Here is a 20,765-nt window from a genome sequence, read left to right as displayed (position 1 = left end):
TTCCCACTTGATGTGCGTTAGAGGTACAAAACTTCACAATTTAAAAACAAAAGAGGTATGTATCTGTCCTAGAACTAGAGAAATTTGTGTAGTCATGCGAGAAATCAGGCATTTTGTGGCAAAATGAATAGGCGGAAGCATGGAGTCTCCTGTATTGAAACAAACAGTACTTATTTTCAGGGTTTTTTTCTTCTTTTGTGTCAATTATTCTGCCAATCTTTCTTCTCTTTCCTGATACTGCATGACAATTACAACATGAAAGCTCACTAGGGGAGAAAAGGGAGTCCAGTTTCCAAAGCTGTCCTGTCTCCAAACCAATTATGTCAGCCAACTGGTCTACTCTGACTGTATTTAGAATCAATGAGGGTCTTTCTGCTTCGTTGGTGGCTTTTTATTGTTTTTTTGTTTTTTTTTTTTTTGTGATGGTATGTTCTTTTAGTGATCACAAATGTTTTGTATGTACTTTCTTACTCATTTTCTTGTAACTAACAGCAGAAGAGGAAAGGCAGATGATGAAAGAAAAGAAGTTATCTTCTCAGATCATTATGCCTTTTTTTAAAAGGAGTGCTAGACTCTTGTCTAATGATCAAGTTATTGGAGGTGGGCAGAGCTGTAGTATAGGAAGAGCATATATGTAGCAGATTGAAGAGGAACCTTTCTTGCAGTTTTGGAAAGCAGACCTTTAGAGCAGGGGAAAGAAAGATATATTTTTGGCCTATTAGGAACAAATATCATAATTTTGCTTTCATGTCAGAGTGTGGTCTGGAAGCCAAATCCTTAGGCTTTATGTATTTTTTTTTCTTTCCTTCTTTATGTATTAATCTTAAAACATGCTTCACTTTCATAATCTATTTGTTTGCCCGGGTTTTTCTTCTCCTTTTGAATGTAGTTATAAATTTCATTCCTTTTATTATAATGCAGTTGTGTTAACTGCATCTTTTGTGCTCCCTACCTCACGTATGTTAGCTTTGTTTGCCTTCTTACAGAGGTGCATGTATAAAAACCAAATTAGGCTCATATTCTATAGAACAAGTTTAAAACACTATAGATTTCCTCTAGGATTTATATTGCTAGCATGGGGATTAAGTCTGTTCTGTTTATGTGACACCCCTGGACTTCTCTTAAGACAAGACTTGAGCTAGATGAATACCACTGCCATTCCTTCACTCTCTTGCTCACCTCCTCTTGAGAAGAACCAAATCTAGTGTAGTCCATGCCTTATGTGAATAGACTTATGAGGACAATGAGGACAGGGGATACAGCTAGTAAAGAATAAAACTTGGAGTAGCTGAAATCCTGGCTGAATGCAAAGTGTGTTTTTGTGGTTTTACGCTTATGCATTTTGATATGCATGTATGTCACTGGAGCAGATCAGTCTAAAGTTTCAAGTTACTAAAAATCCATATATTTAAGAGCAAATTAAAGAGCCTATTAATAAATAAAACTGTGAAATGGGTCTATCACAAGTTGATAATATTCTCTTTTAAACTTAGTGGAAGAATTGCAAATCTAGTAGGAGACTATAAATTTACTGCGGTGGGTGGCTGTAGTCTGTACTTGTGTGAAAGGAAAGAAGTGTGAGGAACAAGCAACAATCTCCTCAATAATAGACAAAAATCATGTGTGGAAAACAGTAAAATATTTTTCCTTCCATGGATTTTTGCTGTGTAAACTGAAGATAAGTACTTAAAGTACCTAAAAGTATAATTATGTACCTATTAGATTGCATTATTTAGAAAGTAAACTTGCATGTTTGTTTTTTCTAGGTTCAAGAAGGCATTTGAGTCAGAGCCAACATTGCAGTCAGGAATCAATTATGCAGTTCTCCTCCTGGCAGCTGGACATTGCTTTGATACTTCCTTTGAGCTTCGGAAAGTTGGTAATTATAGCTTGCAAATTCACAGTGAAATTGCTTTCTGGTGAAAGTATAACACCACCCACTGTCACAAGGGGAAAAAAAAATCTAATGGTTGTGTATGAAAGCTTTGATATTGAGTATGTGAACGTCTAAATTAGTCTCTCGCACCACCATTAATTCCACCTGATTGATGGTGTGCACTGTCATGAAGACCCGGTTCCAGACTGAAAGTCTACAGGTTACCAGAGCTCAGTGAAAACTGACTGTCCTTCTTTTCAGTGCTGTCTTTTTTTGTTAGCCAGAAGGAACAGTTGAAGGGAAAATGCAGTCCTAGGTAGCAGTCTTCAAAATAAATAAATGAATGAATGAATAAATACAACAATAACAAAGAAAGCCACCTATGGAATGTTTGGAAATACAGATAAAGAGCCTATCCTTACAGTGGTGAAAACACACTTGACTTGATGTTGGGGTGGATTAAGAGGAGAAAGAATCATGTTTCTGCTCAGATGTTCTCTTGAGGTTTTCTGAACCTCTGTATTAAGGGGTCTGTCCTACTTGTGATTTTTGTTTGTGATTTTACTGTATTTGAGGAGAATGGAAAGTGTCAAGGAAGTCGTAAGAGAGAGCACTGAAAATTCTAATAGGTAGTAAAATATACTTTCTAACTGGCATTTTCCTCCATTAAATTATGTAATTCTTGACTTATTGCAAATTCTTTTTTTAATCCTTCTGTTTCCCAAGCAGAAGGAAGCAATGTTCTTCGTTCCACAGGATGTCTGTAATGAGCAACTGCACTTGTTTAGAAGTTCGGTGTGCAGTATATCTCTAGAAGTAAAGTTCTAGATAAAGAATTTTTTTGAGCATGGAGTTCAGAGATGGTTACTTCCATATAAATGATAGAAGTAGAATTTTATTTTTTTAAATGAAGCTACTTTAGATGTGATGGGCTGTGTAGAGTTGCCCCAAGCACCATATTTGCCCTTCTGTAAGTGGGTGAATTTTTTGGGGGCTTGGATAGAATGCTTTCGTCTCCTACACTGAAATTTGAATTCATGTCAGTGTAGGTGGTAAAATAATATATACATTTTGCTTTCTACATAATATTTGCAAATACTCGCTCAACTGGCTTGATTTTAAATTACAGATGGTGTAGTGCGTCTGGACTATATTTATAATGTGGTTTAATTTGAATCCTTCCCTTTTAAAGAAAATTCAGTTGCACACAGACTATGGAAAACTAGATTTGGACAAGCTGATTAGCCAGATTTCATAAGTACGTTATTTGTAGGGATCAGATGTTTGGTGTCATCTTGTGAGTTTATCCAGTGTTTGCCCTACTGTTCGTGTGGAGAATGGTACAGAAGTTAAGGCTCCTTATTATTTAAGGTTCCATCCATGACTGATGACTGAGATTTAGAGGAGAAATATCTGGTAGGTGTTTGGAAGTGTTTATGTGTTGTTGTTTTTTAATGAGATGTTGGTGTGCCAGTCTCTCATGTAAATACTTAGGTGGTGTCTGCTGAAAACCCTTAAAGCAGACAAATCCCTCCTGTGATCATAGAACCATATAAGAATAATAGATCATAGAATGGTTTGGGTTAGAAGGGACCTTAAAAATCATCTAATTCCACCCACCTGGGGCAGGGACACCTTCCACTAGGCCTTACCACCTTACTTCCACTTACTTCCACTAGGCCTTACACCTTACCACCCTCACAGTAAATAATGTCTTCCTAATATATAATCTAAACCTACCCTCTTGTAGTTTGAAGCTGTTACCCTTGTCCTATCACTACAATCCCTAGTAAAAGATTCCCTCTCCATCTTTCTTACAACACCCTCTTCAGGTGCTGTAAGGGATCTGCTAGTGTCTAATATTTATTATTTTGTTATAGGAAATATTGTCAAAATACTATAAGCTTCATCTAGCTGTGCTGAAAGAAAATTTCAAATACATCTATAATATAGACCCTGTGTATATCATTGGTCATTGAGTTCTTGGTGTTAAGACTGTGGTCCACGTTGATATAATGAGGTTTGTCAGTTGACTTGAGTTGTCTTTGCCTTGGACTAGTGTTAACGTTTTTAAACAAAAGTAAGCAAAACCAAAGGTTTTGTGCAATTTATTTTCTGTCCAAAGGATCTGTAATGCCTACATGTATGTTATTTTTCTGATGGTCACTTTCTTGTCTTGATCTGTGTGTGTAAGACCATTCGCTAGTAGCAGTTAGATCTTTGTGGCAGTGTTTTCAGCTTGGTGTCCACCTGTAGCATTATTATAGCACATAAAAGTTACAGGAAGGCTGTCTTCTGGAGGGAGATAAGGAGGTGGGTAAGAGCAAGCCAATTGAAGTTCAGTCCAGGTTCCAGTGGAAATTATATGGGTAGGTTGGGAAAGGCTAAGGAAAGATATTGCCCTTCACAGCACTTCAGAGGGTGTATGAGGCTGTAATTAGAAAATTCACATCTGGTTACAGTGCCAATAATTTAGTAAATCCAGTAAAACTAAGGATAACTCCAGTAACCAAGAGGCTTTTTATCCATTTGCATCAGATCAAAAAATTGCCTTCTAAAAGTTCCTTCCTATACTTGCCAGAATAATAATTCAAAATGCAATGATCAACTAAAGCATTAATATTGTATGTTAGTATATTTTCTGAACACTGCTGTTTTCTTAACCGTATAAAATTGCAGAAATTTGAGACAAAAACTTAAACACAGTGCTTCGCATTGGCAGTAATGATCTGTGCAGACTGTAACTTTGATACACAAAGGATCCAGCAATATGAATTGTTCTGTCAATATTTGAGCAAGAAAAGCAGTTTGTTTATGAAGCCTTCATAGTAATGTTTAACTGGTAGTATCTTGTTACCGTGTATTATTTTCTTTCCAGCTCTGGGTGTATTCATGGCATTAATGGCTTCTGTATTTTTGCTCATTTTTAAGGCAAAAAAGTATCTGCGATAAAACGTGCTGGAATTCAGCTGATGCTTTTTTGTTGGTGGTTTTGCTACTGTGAATGTGAAGTTTATCAAAAAAGGAGAGAATGTCTTGACTTTGCTTGGATGTTCTTACTCTCTCAAACTTTCAAAGACAAGATCAAAATAAGTCAGAGAAATTATAAGAGAAGGCCATAAACTTGGAATTCCATGTTTTCTCCTCAGGAATAAATAAACTTCTTTCCCTAAGAAGCAAACAAGTAATGCTTTTAATTACACTGAAGTATTACTTTGTTCTGTATGTTACTCAGGCATGACAACTTGTTAGCAAAGGAGCACAAAGGGAAATACAGGCATGAAATAGACTATAGACCTCTTGTATTCAAAGTGTAAAACTGTATCCGTTCATTGTCTGGGGTTGAGAACATAAACATACAAACAACAGCAGAAAACCAAATAGATTTTGTTGTCTGAAATCTAGTTAACGTAACAATATCTATTTTGGTGAGATTTATTGCTGCTTCTAGAATGAAATTTAGTCTGCTAGCTGCTTAAAGAAAGTTAAGGGGAAAAAATATAGATCAACAGTTGCATTGAAACTTGTTGAGAATACTCAACTCTGAATATCAAGGACAATGGCAGGTGATGTGGGAGGGAAACTGAGTTGAGTAGTGTGGGAAAAGTGAGTAAGTGGGCTACTGTGATGAAGAGGCTTGTCTAACAAGCTGGAAATTATTTTGTTTGCAGGGGATGGTGTAGCCTGTCTCATGTTGGCTATAAATATGCAGTAGCTAATGTGATCTAAAAATCATCCTGAAGACTACAGGGAAACTTGTAGCTTTCAGAAAACGTAGCAAGTCAAAGTAAGACCTGAGGCTCTCCATAATCTTGAGTTGCTGAGGGACTTATGAATATTAATAGATGTCTTTCATTGGGGTAGGACTTGCGGCAATTAAAAGAACATCACTGCTGGAAGAAGGCCAGTGGATCATCTGTTCCTTCTGCATGGGACCTTGTCTATAAAGGTAAGTTTGGGGCTTGGGGCTTGTAAGTCAAAAAAAAAAAAAAAAAATCACAAACAACAACAGCAGAAAAAAACGTAATAGGTGCCTTATTCAGCATCTGTTAAGTTTTTACAGCTATGTTGTGTAGCCTAAGGCCCCAATTTACCTTTACAGATGAGGTCCATGCAAGAACATAGGTAATCTGACTGTGGCCTTGTCCTGACAGTGATGTCTTAAATTTCCTTTCTTGAGATGCCTTTAGGAAGAGGGGGAGGGGAAATAAAAATCTTCTACCGCTTAGGGTGTTTGGAAGGCATATGATGTTAACTGGTAAGTATATTTTCCATCTTATTTCGTTTGAAATGGAGAGGCTGCAGTAACTTAAGCAATGAATAGATTTCATTAGATTTCAAATAGATTTCAAATCATGGAAATGGTTTGTACAAAGTACATTAATACATTCCTGTGACCTATTATTTTTTTTACTACAGGGGTAAAGATCAGCAGCCTGCTTGGTAAAAAGGGGAGCCTGGAGAAACTGCAGAGCTATTGGGAAGTAGGATCTTTCTTGGGGGCCAGTATGTTGGCTAATGACCACATAAGAGTGATCCAGGCTTCAGAAAAGCTGTTTAAGCTAAAGGCACCAGCATGGTAAGGTGATAAGTAAGATCATGTACATTGCTGTATTTTAAAACATTGGACTCCTTCAGCTATCACAGTCAGCATTGTATTTACCTGACAGATTTTGTTAGTCTGTGTGGAGTTTCTTTGCACTTTACATAGATGGGGAACTCTTCCTCTTTTCCCTTCACTCATGGATAGATATGATATGGCTCTATTTTGGTGGCCGAGAAGGACAGATTCACCATTGGCCTGGTGGTAGGGGTTTGTGGGTTTGGTCATAATTATCTGAATATTTCTGGGAGTGCAGACAGCTTGGCTAAAGTGGAATGGATGTACCTTGGAATACTTTGATGGTTACTGCAGATATCAGCTACTTTAAGAACTTGAATACGAGTGAGCTATCTGGTGCAAGTTGATCTGATTATAATTGAGAAGAATGAAGATTAAAGTGCAACTATAGGAAAGGTTATTTGCAAATAATGGAAAGGTTATATATCTAGAGGTTAAACAACAACCCTGTAGACTTAATTTCTGTTATGCAGAGGCCAAAAGATGTGTTCTAACTGCAGTGCAGGCTCCTGACACCTGTTCTGCTTTGGATGTGAGCAGCAAGTAGGGACCAGATGCTTACTCAAAGACTTCAGGCCTGTTAGCTGGGCAGAACCAAGATTTCTTTCTGACTCAAGTTGTCACTGTACCAATCAAGGTTTCGTGTATTGCAGCTTTATGTGTTTTTGCCCTTTATACAAAGGTAGGAAAGTCTGTCTCCAGAAGCTGATCAGAGGGGAATCTATTTATGCTAAGACATGGAAATCCTGAACTTACTGATATAACATAAGAAACAGTTGAAATGGAGAACTCTGACTTTTCTGACCAAATACGTTGTTATAAACTGTTCAGAGCATGCTTATATGCAACACTTCCCATTTTTACTATGTGCATGTTGTACTGAGGAGCTGGATAGCACTCTAGGAATCTCCTGGTAGAGTTTTCTGGAGTTTATGAATGCCTGTTTGTCAGGATTTTATGTACCCAGTGCCTTTGGGATTTAAGCCTGTGGATTAAACTCTGAAAAAAACAGCATGCTCATTTGTGCTTCAGAAAATTTCTCCTGTGAGCAATTCTTTCTCAGTCTGTTGCCTGCTGTTCAGTAGAGTGCCCCAGTGCAAAGGGAAGTAAATACAGTACCTTATGCAAGATATCCACACAATCTAAGAGGGAGAATTGGATAACGTATAGGTATGGAACTGCTCCCAAGAGGCCCTCTGAATATGCATTATATCTCTTTGTATATAGCTTGTAAATAAGCTTTCCATGAATAGTCTAACAGCAATAAGGTGATAGCTATGATAAATCCTCGTTAGGCATATATATCTCATTTCAGTTGTTTTCATTAAAAAAAAATTGCCCGAGGCTGTTTGCAACGTTTTTCAAAAATGCCAGAAGAAAACAACATGATGAGGAGCCCCACAAACTAACCCTGTGAAGGAGAATATTGGAGAGAGGGATGAGCTGCACTCGAGAGACATTCAGCGCTGCTGTTGTCCTTTCCCCAGTAATTCCAAAAAGGCTGCTTAGCATAATTGTTGTTGTCTTCATAGGGTAATCAATTCCAGAAGTGCCGTGCCTCAAAAATCTGAGTTAGGCAACTGCCAGCGCAGATGCTATACAGAAAACAGAATAGTATAGAAAGTTGAACTAGTGCACTATTTTTTTGAGCTATCATTTGAGGTTGGTTCACTATCTTTATATACTATTTACATAGTATTATATTATATTTTATATACTTTTATATACTATACTATAATTTGAGGTTGATTTACTATAGCAACAAGTTGGACACGGGAACAGTTTGGTCCATAGGCAGAGGATTTAGCTATTTCAGGAAGCTTTTATGGTTTAGGATAGGAGGCAGTATAAACAACCAGGAATACATGCAGGAAGCTTTGTCCCAGAACTCATCTGTATTTCAGATTAATAATGGAGCTGCTGTGTTTCCAGCTCTAAATGAGGAACTGCTACTATTGAAAGCAGTCCTAGAGAACCGAAATTGTACTGACTGCCTTGGTGTTGCAGTGGTGGGTGCTTCAGTTATAACTAAGGGTAGACATTACTATTTACAAACCGTATTTTATTTATTGTGTATGCTTGAATGATCACAGGTACCTGAAGTCTATCGTAGAGACTATTTTGATATATCAGCATTTTAAGAAACTGAATCCTGAGCAACATACGGCCAAACAGGAACTCGTGGACTTCTGGATGGACTTCCTTGTAGAAGCCACAAAGACAGATGTGACTGTAGTTAGATTTCCAGTAAGTGTGGTTTTTGTTTGTTTTTAATTGTGACACGAAGGAAATGAATACAAAACACTGCTTGTTTGCAGGTTCCCAGACAATAAACTGCTTGTCCAGAAGAAATGCATTTGGCCTGCATATTAGACTGTCTTAATTGATTTCACATGGCTACAATGGGATTGCACAGTGTGTTCCAATAAAGTACTGAGAGTCAAAATATTTAGTGTTTGCTACCAATGGTATGCTTCTAAAACAAAACTTTGTAACATATTCCAGGTGATACTATATTGAGGTACATTTTGAAGAAAAGGCATTTAATTCCAGTCTCTCTCTGACTCAACAGGCTTTGCATAGCCTGTTGCCAACCAAGTGTGTGCTGTTAGAGCTTAAAAATCTATTAGAGGTAAAAATCAGACCAAACAGACAAATCTTTTTTTCAGCTACCAAACAACGTATTTCAATAATGCTACACTACAACTTGTGTATATTTCTGATTTCTTCCACAAATACTCTGCTGAAATATTGTTATTAGATACCTTAGTGTTATACAATGTGCTGTAAAAAGTTCTTTGCCTCTATATGTTAATGATCTACAATGAGAAAATAATATCTTGGATATTCCTTTTAACTAACCATTGGCAAATACAGCTTTTTGTTTCAAAAAGTTGCTATTACCCACCAAGATACTTGAAGTAGTACATACTTGTTTTGCACAGTTCTTCTGGCTTCAGGTTGTAAATGGGATGATAAGTGATAAGGAAGAACATAGTGTTGAACAGCAATGGACTGAGACAGTGAAATGAAAGCAACATGGAACTCTCTAGGGAGTCTGCTTCTCTGAGGGGAAAGAACCTAAAGTTTTGCAGAGAAACAAAATATTCTGAATCCTCTCTTTTTAAAAAGAACACAGCCCAGTCTTATGATTTTGATGACAAAATGTCACAACTAGATACTTAAAATAAAAATAGCCTCTGACTTATAGAACTGTCCAAGACAAATAATTTCTTTTCTTATCAAAAGACAAAATACTCATAGTAATAGCAAGAGCCGAAAGACACACTCAATGAATATAGAGCTTGATTGTATTTGAAAACCTGCACAGGAAACTGTTCTGGTGTTGCTGACAGACATATGTCATCTCTTGTAATAAATAAATAAAAATATTCATGCCTATTCAAAAGCAAAACCATATCATGCAACAAGTCAGCAAAACGAAACATAGTAACTTCTTTACGCTTACAAATAACTATGTTTGCAAAAATAAAATAATCTTTTAGAAAGTCTCAGAGCTTAAACTCAAGGATTTGGGGCATTGGTAGTCACTTAGCTGGCAGTTGGTCTCCTAGCTGGTAGCATTGGTGTTGTAATTCTCTTTGCAGCAATTAGAGGAAGAAGTGATGTGGCTTGTACAGCAAGTAGGCTGTAGCCTACTGACCCCCCCTTCATGATACGGTCTAAACCAGATTTTAAAAACTCTGTCTCGAGATGCAGATAGATACATTTGAAATTCCACTGGATATCCATTTACAGAATTAAATGCCTCAGTGCCTTTCAAAATTTGGCCTTGTGCTTCTTTCAATTTGTCCATGTGCTCATTGACTCTCTAGGAGCTGCTGGGACTTAGATATGACTGATGGCTCTTTCCAATCATTCATTACTTTCTAAAGCAATTCTCTGAACTCCCAAGATCAGTTTGGTGGAAGATAGAGTAGCTTCTTGAACTAATATAATTAATATAACTTCTCATTATTCAGAATGAGAATACCTTCCACACAGGCACTATAGATGTGTCATTTTAGACATCAGATTTTTACCTCTGAAAATCTGAAATAAATACATAAACAGTTTTAATAAGAAACCATGCTTCTTCAAATAGCTGAGCTTTGCTGACATTTTCCTTTAAAGGGCATAGATCTGAAAGCAATTCTGGCAGATCATTATTGAAGTAGCAGATTGGATTCATTTACCAAGTGGCTATGCTAGACTCAATCTTGATGCATTGTATCCCATCTCTTTTACATTATGTTTCTAGTTTTAGTTTTATTCTAGGAGGTTTTCTATAATCTTTTGCTGTCAGCCTCTTGCAGTGATGCTCGTTGCTTATGAGAAAATCATTTAATCTTGCTACCGTGATTCACAGTGGTCTAAATCAAAAGCAGTTCATTCTGACTGTAGGCTAATGTGTGTTTTCCAATTTACCCAAATGTGCTTCTACCAAAGATAATTAATGTACAGCCTGAATCTTGTCTACATGGGAGATACGTTCTCGAATGGCATTGCAATGGAAGGACTTGTAACAGAAGCTTTTCCAAATCTGATGGCTGTCAGAGAACTCATTTGGAAAATTACACGTCACTCATAGCATGTATCTTAATTAAAAAATTGGCATTTTTATCTTAATTTAGTGTGAGCCATAATAAACTAGCCCAGTACCTAAAACTCATTCATCTTGTTTCCCCTGTTTTTCTTGCTCTAGTATGACTACAAAAATAGTTTTAAAGGACTTTAATACTTCTCAAATTTTACATGTTTGATACTAACTCTTGCATTTTATTTTTTACAAGGTTTTAATATTGGAACCAACAAAAATCTATCAACCCTCATATCTCTCCATCAATAGTGAAGCTGAGGAGAAGACAGTGTCTATCTGGCATGTGCTGCCTGATGACAAGGTACCATGATGTTGTCTGCAGTTGTAACTTTTTTCCACAATTTAAAAGTATGCATGGAATATAAGGCATATAACGCAAAAAATTGTATATGTTAACTTCTGTAAAGGAGAGGGTGACTTAGCAACATAGATGAAAATAATGTGCACATACATTGACAGGTGTTTTTTCTTTTAAGTTTGTGCTGTTGCTTACTGGATCTTTGGTCTCCAGATCTTCAGTCTCCACTATCTTTAAAACTAACTTGCATCTTTCAGATTATCTATAACCAGTGTATAATATCAACAGATCTGATACTTAAAACTTCATAAATAACTTGCAATATACCGTCATTATGCAGATGAATCCATTGATGATAACTTCTTTCTCCAAGAGATAGTGCTTCTCCTTATTGGCTCCCTCTGTGCTGGACCTCATTCTCACCAAAGTTCAACAAGGCCAAGTGCAAGGTCCTGCATCTGGGACAGGACAGTCCCAAGCACAAATGCAGGCAGGGCAGAGAATGAATTGAAAGAAGCTCTGATGAGAAAGACGTGGAGGTGTTGGTTGATGCGGTGCTCAATGTGAGCTGGTAATGTGCACTTGTAGCCAGAAAGCCAACCGTATCCTGGGCTACATCAAAAGCAGCATGGCCAGCAGAGTGAGGGAGATGATTCTTCCCCTTTACTCTGCTCTTGTGAGTCCCCACCTGGAGCAATGTGTTCTGCTCTGGGGCCCCCAGCACAAGATACAGCACGATATGTACTTATATACCTTATACACGTTTTGTATAATGAACTTCCCTTCAAAAAAAGTATTGCTTTTCAGCTGTGGTGAATATTCCTTTAATGTGAACATAATAAAGGCTCATGTCTTAAAACAGCAGGGGAATCAATCAAGATGCAAAGAAATATTTGGCAAAAGGATAGATAGACATTCAGAAAGTATAGAAATTGGAAATTCAGGGAATTCCTTAAGTCAAGGTGTGAGATAGCCAGATATATTTAGAAAGCAGTTTAGAAACTCTGGAGATGTAAAGAGAGAGGAAGCAGTGAATGGTTATTACCTTCTGGGTTGCTTAGGAAGCAAAATCTTGGTAAGAGTGAAGATGGGGAGGACATCTTAGAACGCCAGAGAAAGAAGGGATCATGGAAACATGGAAGGGTTACATGAATAACGAATCAAGGCTGAGTCAGCTGGAGTCAGAACACGAGATATAAGTGCTTCCTAAGAAATAGCACTGGTCATTCTTCGGTGGCAGCATTTTGATTGCTTGCAAGGTAGGACAGTGAAGACCTACTTTCCAGGTAGTCAATACTTCATTTTTTGTACTTGTTGCCATTAAAGGAGAAATGTTTTTGTATGCAGACTACACGATACAGTACTGCTTAGAATTTTTGTTGCAAGTTTGAGGAGAACGTAAATGAACAGAGCCTGAAATAACACATTAGAGCACAAACTGAAATATTTGCATAGACCAATGAGTTTCTATTTGTGTTTTATTCTGACTTATGTTATTTTCAGGTAGGTTCAGCCTATGAGAATAACATTAAAAAATATATTTATGTTGTTCCCAGACAAAAGCAAAGCTTACCACATAACAAATTACGATTTCAGTATGACAGGGTAAACCTTCCTATTGTAAAGTATCTGTTCTGAAAGTGTTTCTGTACTTAGAATTTAGTCTATTTAGAAACCACTTGTACTTGTATGTGTTTTGTGTTTGTACGTCTGGGATTTTTTTTGGCGTGTAGTTCATTTCCAAATGTTACGTTCTGTTAAGCGGCTTGTCTATAGTATAAGAAGGAACATAGGACCAGAAAGAATGTTTTGGGCTATTGAGTCCTGTTGATCTCTGCAGAAACCCCTGCTGTATAAAGTTTCATATAAAGTGATAAAGCTCCATCTGAATACTGGTGTAGGTTTCACAAATGACTCTCTGTATTGGCAAGCGGTTTGAGAATGTCACTGCACCTGTAAAAGAGCCTAGAGGTGGACTAGTACTGCTGAAGTAGCAGAGTGCTGGTTTAGGTCTTCTAGTGTTCAGTCGGAAGTTGTTTGTAGCTGTTCCATACTAATTTGTTCTGTTGTTTACACTGTTTGTTAAATGGTTCTTCTCTGTTTACCTTACAGTATTTTTGAGGACAATCCTGGTAGCTTTTAGAGTTTAATTTAGGTAAAACAAGTAGGCTTGCTATACTGGCTGCACCTGTTATATCACTGCTTATATTCTAATTTGAGTTAACCTTACTTGAGCAAGTGCACCCATATTCCTAAAAAGGTATTTCATGGCATGTAAATGTTCCTTTTAGCTACAGGTACGTTTTGCTTAATATTTCACAGAATCACAGAATTTCTAGGTTGGAAGAGACCTCAAGATCATCGAGTCCAACCTCTGACCTAACGCTAACAGTCCCCACTAAACCATATCCCTAAGCTCTACATCTAAACGTCTTTTGAAGACTTCCAGGGATGGTGACTCCACCACTTCCCTGGGCAGCCTGTTCCAATGCCTCACAACCCTTTCAGTGAAGAAGTTCTTCCTAAAATCTAACCTAAACCTCCCCTGGCGCAACTTAAGCCCATTCCCCCTTGTCCTGTCACCAGGCACGTGGGAGAACAGACCAACCCCCACCTCGCAATATTTTCAGCAGTGGTCCTGATTTGGACAGTACATCTGTATTTTCTGTGCACTAGTGTTCACCTACCTTTGCTGCCCTACTTATATGATAGCATTAGATGAGGTCAGTTTTTGATGCACTTGCTAGTACTTTTTCTCTGGCCAGAATCCTTACTGTAGTGAGTTTCTACAGTAGCTTGGGGTCTGATTGATAGAGAGTGCAGGCATCCCTGCCCTACAAACAATAATATTTATCAAAAGAATGTACTGGCCAATTTGGTAGTTGCAACAGCTACAAACTTTCTACAGCTGAATTTGTAAGTTTGCCCAAGTCCTTTGAATCCACTGGAAACTTTACAGGGAGAAAAGGGACTAGAAGAATTTGGAGATACGGGATTCCTTGTCAGATGAATATAACCAGTCTAATACTGTCTTTAGGAAGAGATTTTGTAGAGGAAATCTGTGATCTTTCAGCCCGCTGCACTGAAGAATGCTCTTACTTTGATCCTTATTAGGCTGATGATAGGCTTTGTAGGGACTGGTTAACAAATAAAGACCAGCTATCATGGCTACAAGGACAGGTGAAACATCTAGGTTTGGAAACTGCTTCAGCTATACAATTTTATTCCACATAGCATAGGTCTGTTAGAGGTTTAGCACCTTGTGCTTCTGGTTTCAGATCACAAAACTAACAGATCTACTTGATTTCCAAAATGCGGTCATTGCTTTAAGAATAAGGATTGTGAGTTATTAAGCTTATGAGCTTCCCTTCATGCACGAGAAATTTAAATTCTGCTTCAAATTCAAAGTGGAACTCAGCAGAGCTTGTAGCTGGCAATTTCCTAATGAATAGGAGAATGACAGTCAATAGCGGGATAAATAACATGGCCTTTTCCTCTTCTGTGGCTTTTTTTTAGCAGCGTATCTTGTCGTTTATGCCCTTAATAATACCAGGTTTTACGTAGACAAACGAATATAAAAATCAGATGGCATTGTGTTTTGTAGAATTCATGATACCTTTGCCCTCGGTACCCTAATTTTAGCAGTCCTTTCCACATGGGGCTAGAGGAATGCAGCAGTGCTGTTTGCAAGTTTGAAGTAGAACAGCCTGTCTCTGTTTCGTGTTGGCTTCTGAAACCATTTTAAGTTTTGTTTTGGGTGGTTGGTGGTTTTTTGCCTAACTGAAGAACAGATGCTGGATTTGGATAGCATGCCTGATATGTTTACTCCAATGTATTCAAAACTTGGCAAGATCTTGAGGGACATAACTTTCATATTATTTCATTGCCTGAGAACATCGTGCGGTTAATGAAAGATGTATGAATCTGTGAGAGTTTAGTTGCATGTGGATGACATGTAAAGCCCACAATACTTATGCTTCTTGAAAATTTCTGCCTGTCAGGATGCTTGCTTTAGATTTAGACTTCAGATTATTCCCAGTACTGGGAATTGGACAAGTACCAATTGCTAAGCTCTGAAGAGAGTTTTCAAGCACGGAAAACTGGAAAGTGGTGGAGTTTGTATAGGGAGTGAGGAGTAAAAGACGAGTGCAGATAACACCCTCTGCTAATAAGGAGGGTGTAGTAGGTGATCTTTCTTCATGAAAGAGAACCAGTCAACTTGATGAGTACCAACGCTTCATACTAGCATCAGTTGGTACTTCAAGATGCAGTCCCACTTCTTCATCTCAGGTTGTTTTCCTGTCCCTCTGCCCCACTGGAAACTCTTGCCCCCATTTAAAATTTAAGAGATTCTGTAGTTACTGCATAATACTTTACAATTACAACAACGTGAAGTTTGTACTTCAATAAAAATGTTTGCATGTATTCTCAGTATGTTGTGTTAAGCATTTTATAGTAGCCTCATAACCTTTAATGCAATTTGAGCAGAACGAAAAGAATTACAGAGGAGAAAACTGATCTAGCAAGCCTTACAGAAAACTGCTATAGCTGAGAGAATGACTTTGTCTATTATTTGTTGCACATCGTGCAGCTATTTTGGCCGTGTATCTGTTCTGACTCTTGTGTATGTCAATATTCATGAAATGTTTTATATGCTAGACATCTTTATGTTGTCATTTTGGATACATTTGATTGTTTGGATACATTTGACACTCTGCCCTTATGCTATAAACTACCTCTCAGCAAGATCTGTCTCCATGCCTTCTGATTGCACAGGTGACTAAAACACAGAATGAAGCTTAACTGTAGAGAGTATTTCCTTCAAATACGTCGCTTATTGTGGTGGGATCCCAAGGTTGCCAGGACTTAGAGCTGGTGCAGTTCCACGTTTCCCTGAAAGGCAAATGTTTCCATCAGAAGATACAAAAGGCTTCAGATTCCTGAAGTAACTTTTATTAAAACTTAAGCGCAGATTGATACAACTGAAGAGTGAACTTGGTTCTGCTCAGTGTGACAGATTTAAACGTAAAAGATAGGAAAATAAATGAGGCCTGCCCCTTTGTATTTTTGTAGGGTGGCTTCTTTCTTCCAGCCTAGTTTACTACTCCAGCAGCTCATAGGAGTTTTGGTATGTTCTTACTGCTCCCTTCTGGATTCCTAGGGAAGTAGTCTGCTTTCTGTTTCTTTGGACAGTTGGCCTTTGGATTTGCTCCTTCCCTGAGCAATTTCATCTCCTTTTCAAGTATTTTCCATTTCACTCTCCAGCATCAGACTCCCTGCTCGTAGTGTTCTCAGCTGATTCTTCCCACACACTCAGGACGCTGAGCATGTAGAGCAGGCTGTTACTCTCAGAGATGGTTTTTCTTCCCTCTTTTAGAAGGTTGCAAGTAAAACTGAACTGAGAAGGGCTGCCCATATAGCTTGTCCTAGGTGCTGATCTGCTGCTTCACTTACTTTCTAAAATAATATATACTCTGTTTGCAAAGCAAACAGTGAAGAGACAAATCAACCAAACCTATGTAGAACTTTTATTGTTTTTTTACGTAGGAAATGCCCTGAAGAATAACTGTTAAAAGGTAATATAGGCTGTTGTAATCCAAATGTTTCTCTTTTGGTCTCTTGAGTTCCAGGCTAGAAGATATGTCTACTGGCTCTTGATTTTCCAAAAGGAAGGGGTTTTTATTTATTTAACTTTTTTTCCTCTCTTGTGTTACAGAAGGGTATTCATGAGTGGAACTTCAGTGCTGCTTCTATCAGGGGAGTAAGGTAAGTTATTTCCCTTTCATTTTTTGAAATGAAAAGAGTAATTGAATGAATATCATATTAAGCTAGTGCTGTGGACCTTGGTGGAGTAATGGACGCAAAATTGGAGCTGAATGTTGCAAGTACTTCCACAGATGCCCTGCTGTTAGTGAAGCCCCAGGAATCTTAGTCTGGATTCAGGAGTGACCACCTTCAGGGTTCATTATGTACAAAAATAGGAAACAATATTTGTTAAACTTAAGAACTAATATTTTTGTAAGGTTCATAATTTATGCTAATTAAGGTTGAATTATAGTAACTGCTAACATTTCATGTCACCTTCACTGAGTTGTATCGCATCCAAAAGCTGTGGTTGTGCACTGAGATTCTGACATACTGGGAAAGTGATAAACACAAGGAAGGTAGTCCTTGTCACAGATGCTTGTTGAACACAATATGTACGCCAGGAAGTAGCGTGGATGCAGAAACAAGGAGGATATGAGGAACTGACTAGGGAAGATGGGGAGGTGGGTTAATGTGTCTTGAAGTGTCCTAATTGCTTATCTCTTGAGTCTTGGTGTACGGGTTTTCTGTGCTTGCTTTTGGTATGGTACCAAAACTCTTTCAGAGAGTAGGGAGGGGAGATTGCCAATGCAGTGATGATAATGATAAAAGTGGCAGAGTAGTGGACAGATCATGAAGTAAAAGCTCAAAGATTGGTTCAGAGACTGAAAAAGCAAATCAATAGGAAAGGTAAATAAATAACCTCCCAAAGATTGATGTGGAGTAGGTTAACATGAACTAAGAAGCCATGGGATCAAGACTGATACGTGCAAGACTGGATTAGAGGAGTACAATGTTACACGTTGAAAGCCTTCTAGGTTTTCTTTGATCTGTGAGATACAAACAAAGGAGGAAATTTTGCCATCTTTGGCAAACTTTGCTTGGCTTCAGGGGAGTATTTTCTGCTAGGAAGAACTATTTGTTGCAGGTTTTTCTTAGCAGGGAAGTTTGTGTTGTATTGTGAACCAGTGGGTCTGCACTGCTAGCCCAGCTTAAATGTAGTGTACGTTTTTGTTTGAGAGGGTCCAGCCTTGCAATTTGTGCCTGCTGATACTACGAAAGTAGTGTTCTACCATTGTTGTGCTCCCTTTAGATCAGATCTTCTTAGTCTCATTTGTTTTTGTAGGATTTATCTGTACTTTGGCATCCTGTGACTTTCCACTTGGTGTTTGTATTTAGTGTAATTTAAAAAAGAGTCCAGAAGTCTAACTTTTTTTTAAATAGCCATTGCTCTGTTCTAATAATATCTGTTCCATACACACAAAGCTGTTGCTATGTCTGCAGTACATTTTTTGCACAGATGGATGATTATTTTTCCTTCCAACAACTAACTTAAAAACAAAACACCGTCAATAGACGTAGAAGTTCAATCCCGTGGGATATAGCTTATTTTTAGCAAAAATTGCAACGATACATTTAGTTTGGTGTGGTTTGGGTTTTGGTTACGGTATGTTTTGCTGTGCTTCTTTAAAAAAAAAAAAAAAAAAAAAAAAAAACACTTTTTTGGCATTATTAAGCTATAGTGTGGTTAGTACTTTTTTAGTATACTCATTTGTTATTTAAACCTGTCAATAGTCAATTATTTGTCAATCGAAATTCCAATCTGTTCATCTGGACAGATGTTCAAAACCCCTTGGAAAACTTTAAAATGAGCCAGTGTCAAGAGCCACTGAGTTTTTAGAAAACTTAGTGGCTGCCTCTGTGAAGAGCTGAAGGGGGAAATCTTTGTCTTACACAATTATAAAACTGAATAAGTCTAGTTTTCAAACATGCAAGTTTCTAATTTTTCCTTTTTCAGTGTTGTTTTTTCTTTTTCATTTTTTTTCCTGGCTTTATGAAGATAAATATTCTTCGGGGTGGGACATCCTTCAGAACCAGGCCTGTTTCTAATTTATTTTTGTATCTGAACTATTTTTGGCTCCTCTGAAACTTCTAGACTTAAAGCTGTCTAGGAAGGGAAAGTTCCCAGCCTTCTTAAAGATTCTCTGCCTCTCTAGACTAGTAAGAGCCAGGTTTAGAGGTGCAGCTTTAACATACAAGGGAGGTCTTTGTACATGATCTTGGAGGCTTTTTCTGCAAAGGCCTCCATAAACATTTACTGCATTACGTGAGGAGTCTCTTGGCAGCAGGGCTGAAGAGACATCTAGCCCTGAAATGAGTAATGTTTTTGATAAATACTTCAAGCAAATGTTTGAGGGGGGGACAATTATTCTGTGTGGTCCTTATCAGCCAGTGTAATCAGCGTCTTATTTTATGAGTAAGAGTTCAACTCTAAGGAGTTGCACAGGAACCTGAAAATGTGTATAGAGCTCCCTGAACACACTGCTGAATCACACTCTATATGCAGGAAATCATAGTAATTGGGCTTAACTTAAAAAAAAACAAAAAAAAAACAAAAAAAAAAAACAACACTCAGTGATTAGTAGTTTGTGCACTAACGTAAATATCTCGGCTTTCATCATATGCCTTCTTGACCTCTCAAATGCAAATGTTTATTATTGAATCAGGGTAAAAGTACTGTTAATCCTTAAAGGCTTTATCAGAGCTTTTGGAACCTAGCTGCTTCCCCAAGGTGCTTGGCATCTCTTCCTCAAGTTATCCAGAAAACTCCCGAGTATTCATTATATAAGCAAGAAGATATTTATTTTTCTAATTCAAAGATAAAAAATAAAGTAGCAGAATAAAGTTGGTAGACTACAAATTGGAATATCCTTGGTGTTCATTACAAGCCCTGGATTGTGAAATAACTGCTACTTGTGTCGTTTCCATGGGAAAATGCCACAGAGATCATGACAATAAATGTAGTGTTAGAAACAGTGATAAAATTGGATTCAGATCTGCAATCAATTTTTTTCATAGTTAAAGAATTAACAGGGATGTTCATCTTCCATCCCAAGTTCATGAAATTTGGAATCTTGTCAGACTGCTTAGTTATTACAGCGGAAGGTGTCTATCCTTCTCAATTCTGGAAAACAAATAAAAAATTCCATGAAGCTGCTTTTCTACGGTTTCTGCCAACGCTTAACTGTTTTATCTGCTGCTTCATCTAGAATTATTAGTTAGCAGTAGTTACAGCATCTGCACTATTTGTCATTAGCTAATGGGAGTTCTGGATGCACATGAGTTGGGCACGTGGCCACGTTGCATTGTGCTTCCCTGCTTGTCTTTTGAGTTTTGCAAATTGAGCTCCAATTCTGCTGTCATAGAAGTCAGTGGGTATTACATATGCTCAATAACTCTCAAAATGAGGCGTTTCCCAAGCAAATTACAGTTTCTTTTTATAACTCTGTATTTTTTAGTCTTCCTTTTCTTTTCCCCACCTTAACTTTCTTTTTTGGGGGGCGAAGAAGAAAGCAATATATATAACCAATATAAACATCCTTAAAGGCCTTAAATATTTATGAATTTACCTGGCCTCTGTGTATGCTCTACATTCTTACCTTTTTATTCATTGCTATTTTAATGGCTTCTGTGCATGTCATGTTAGTAAAATGTTTAAACTCACACGGAACTTTAGATGAATGAGTAATTCTGTTAATATCAGCTGGAGTCACTCCACAGCTAG

At 37.7% G+C, this 20,765-nt stretch overlaps 1 protein-coding gene across 1 annotated transcript in view; it reads left to right on the top strand.

The window, feature by feature from the left end:
* Positions 1–20,765, top strand: part of MAP3K5 (mitogen-activated protein kinase kinase kinase 5) — a 100,049-nt gene that overhangs the window by 48,698 nt on the left and 30,586 nt on the right. The window contains exons 8-12 of the mRNA XM_082756455.1: positions 1,767–1,879; positions 6,296–6,455; positions 8,591–8,744; positions 11,291–11,398; positions 17,112–17,161. Of these exons, the coding sequence (XP_082612581.1) occupies positions 1,767–1,879; positions 6,296–6,455; positions 8,591–8,744; positions 11,291–11,398; positions 17,112–17,161 (585 nt within the window). The remainder of the gene's footprint in view (positions 1–1,766; positions 1,880–6,295; positions 6,456–8,590; positions 8,745–11,290; positions 11,399–17,111; positions 17,162–20,765) is intronic.

Source organism: Aythya marila (assembly GCF_965140915.1).
Source record: "Aythya marila genome assembly, chromosome: 3".
In the NCBI taxonomy this organism is placed as follows: domain Eukaryota; kingdom Metazoa; phylum Chordata; class Aves; order Anseriformes; family Anatidae; genus Aythya; species Aythya marila.
The sequence above is the reverse complement of the archived record's forward strand: the minus strand, read 5'-3'. Positions and strand labels throughout refer to the sequence as shown.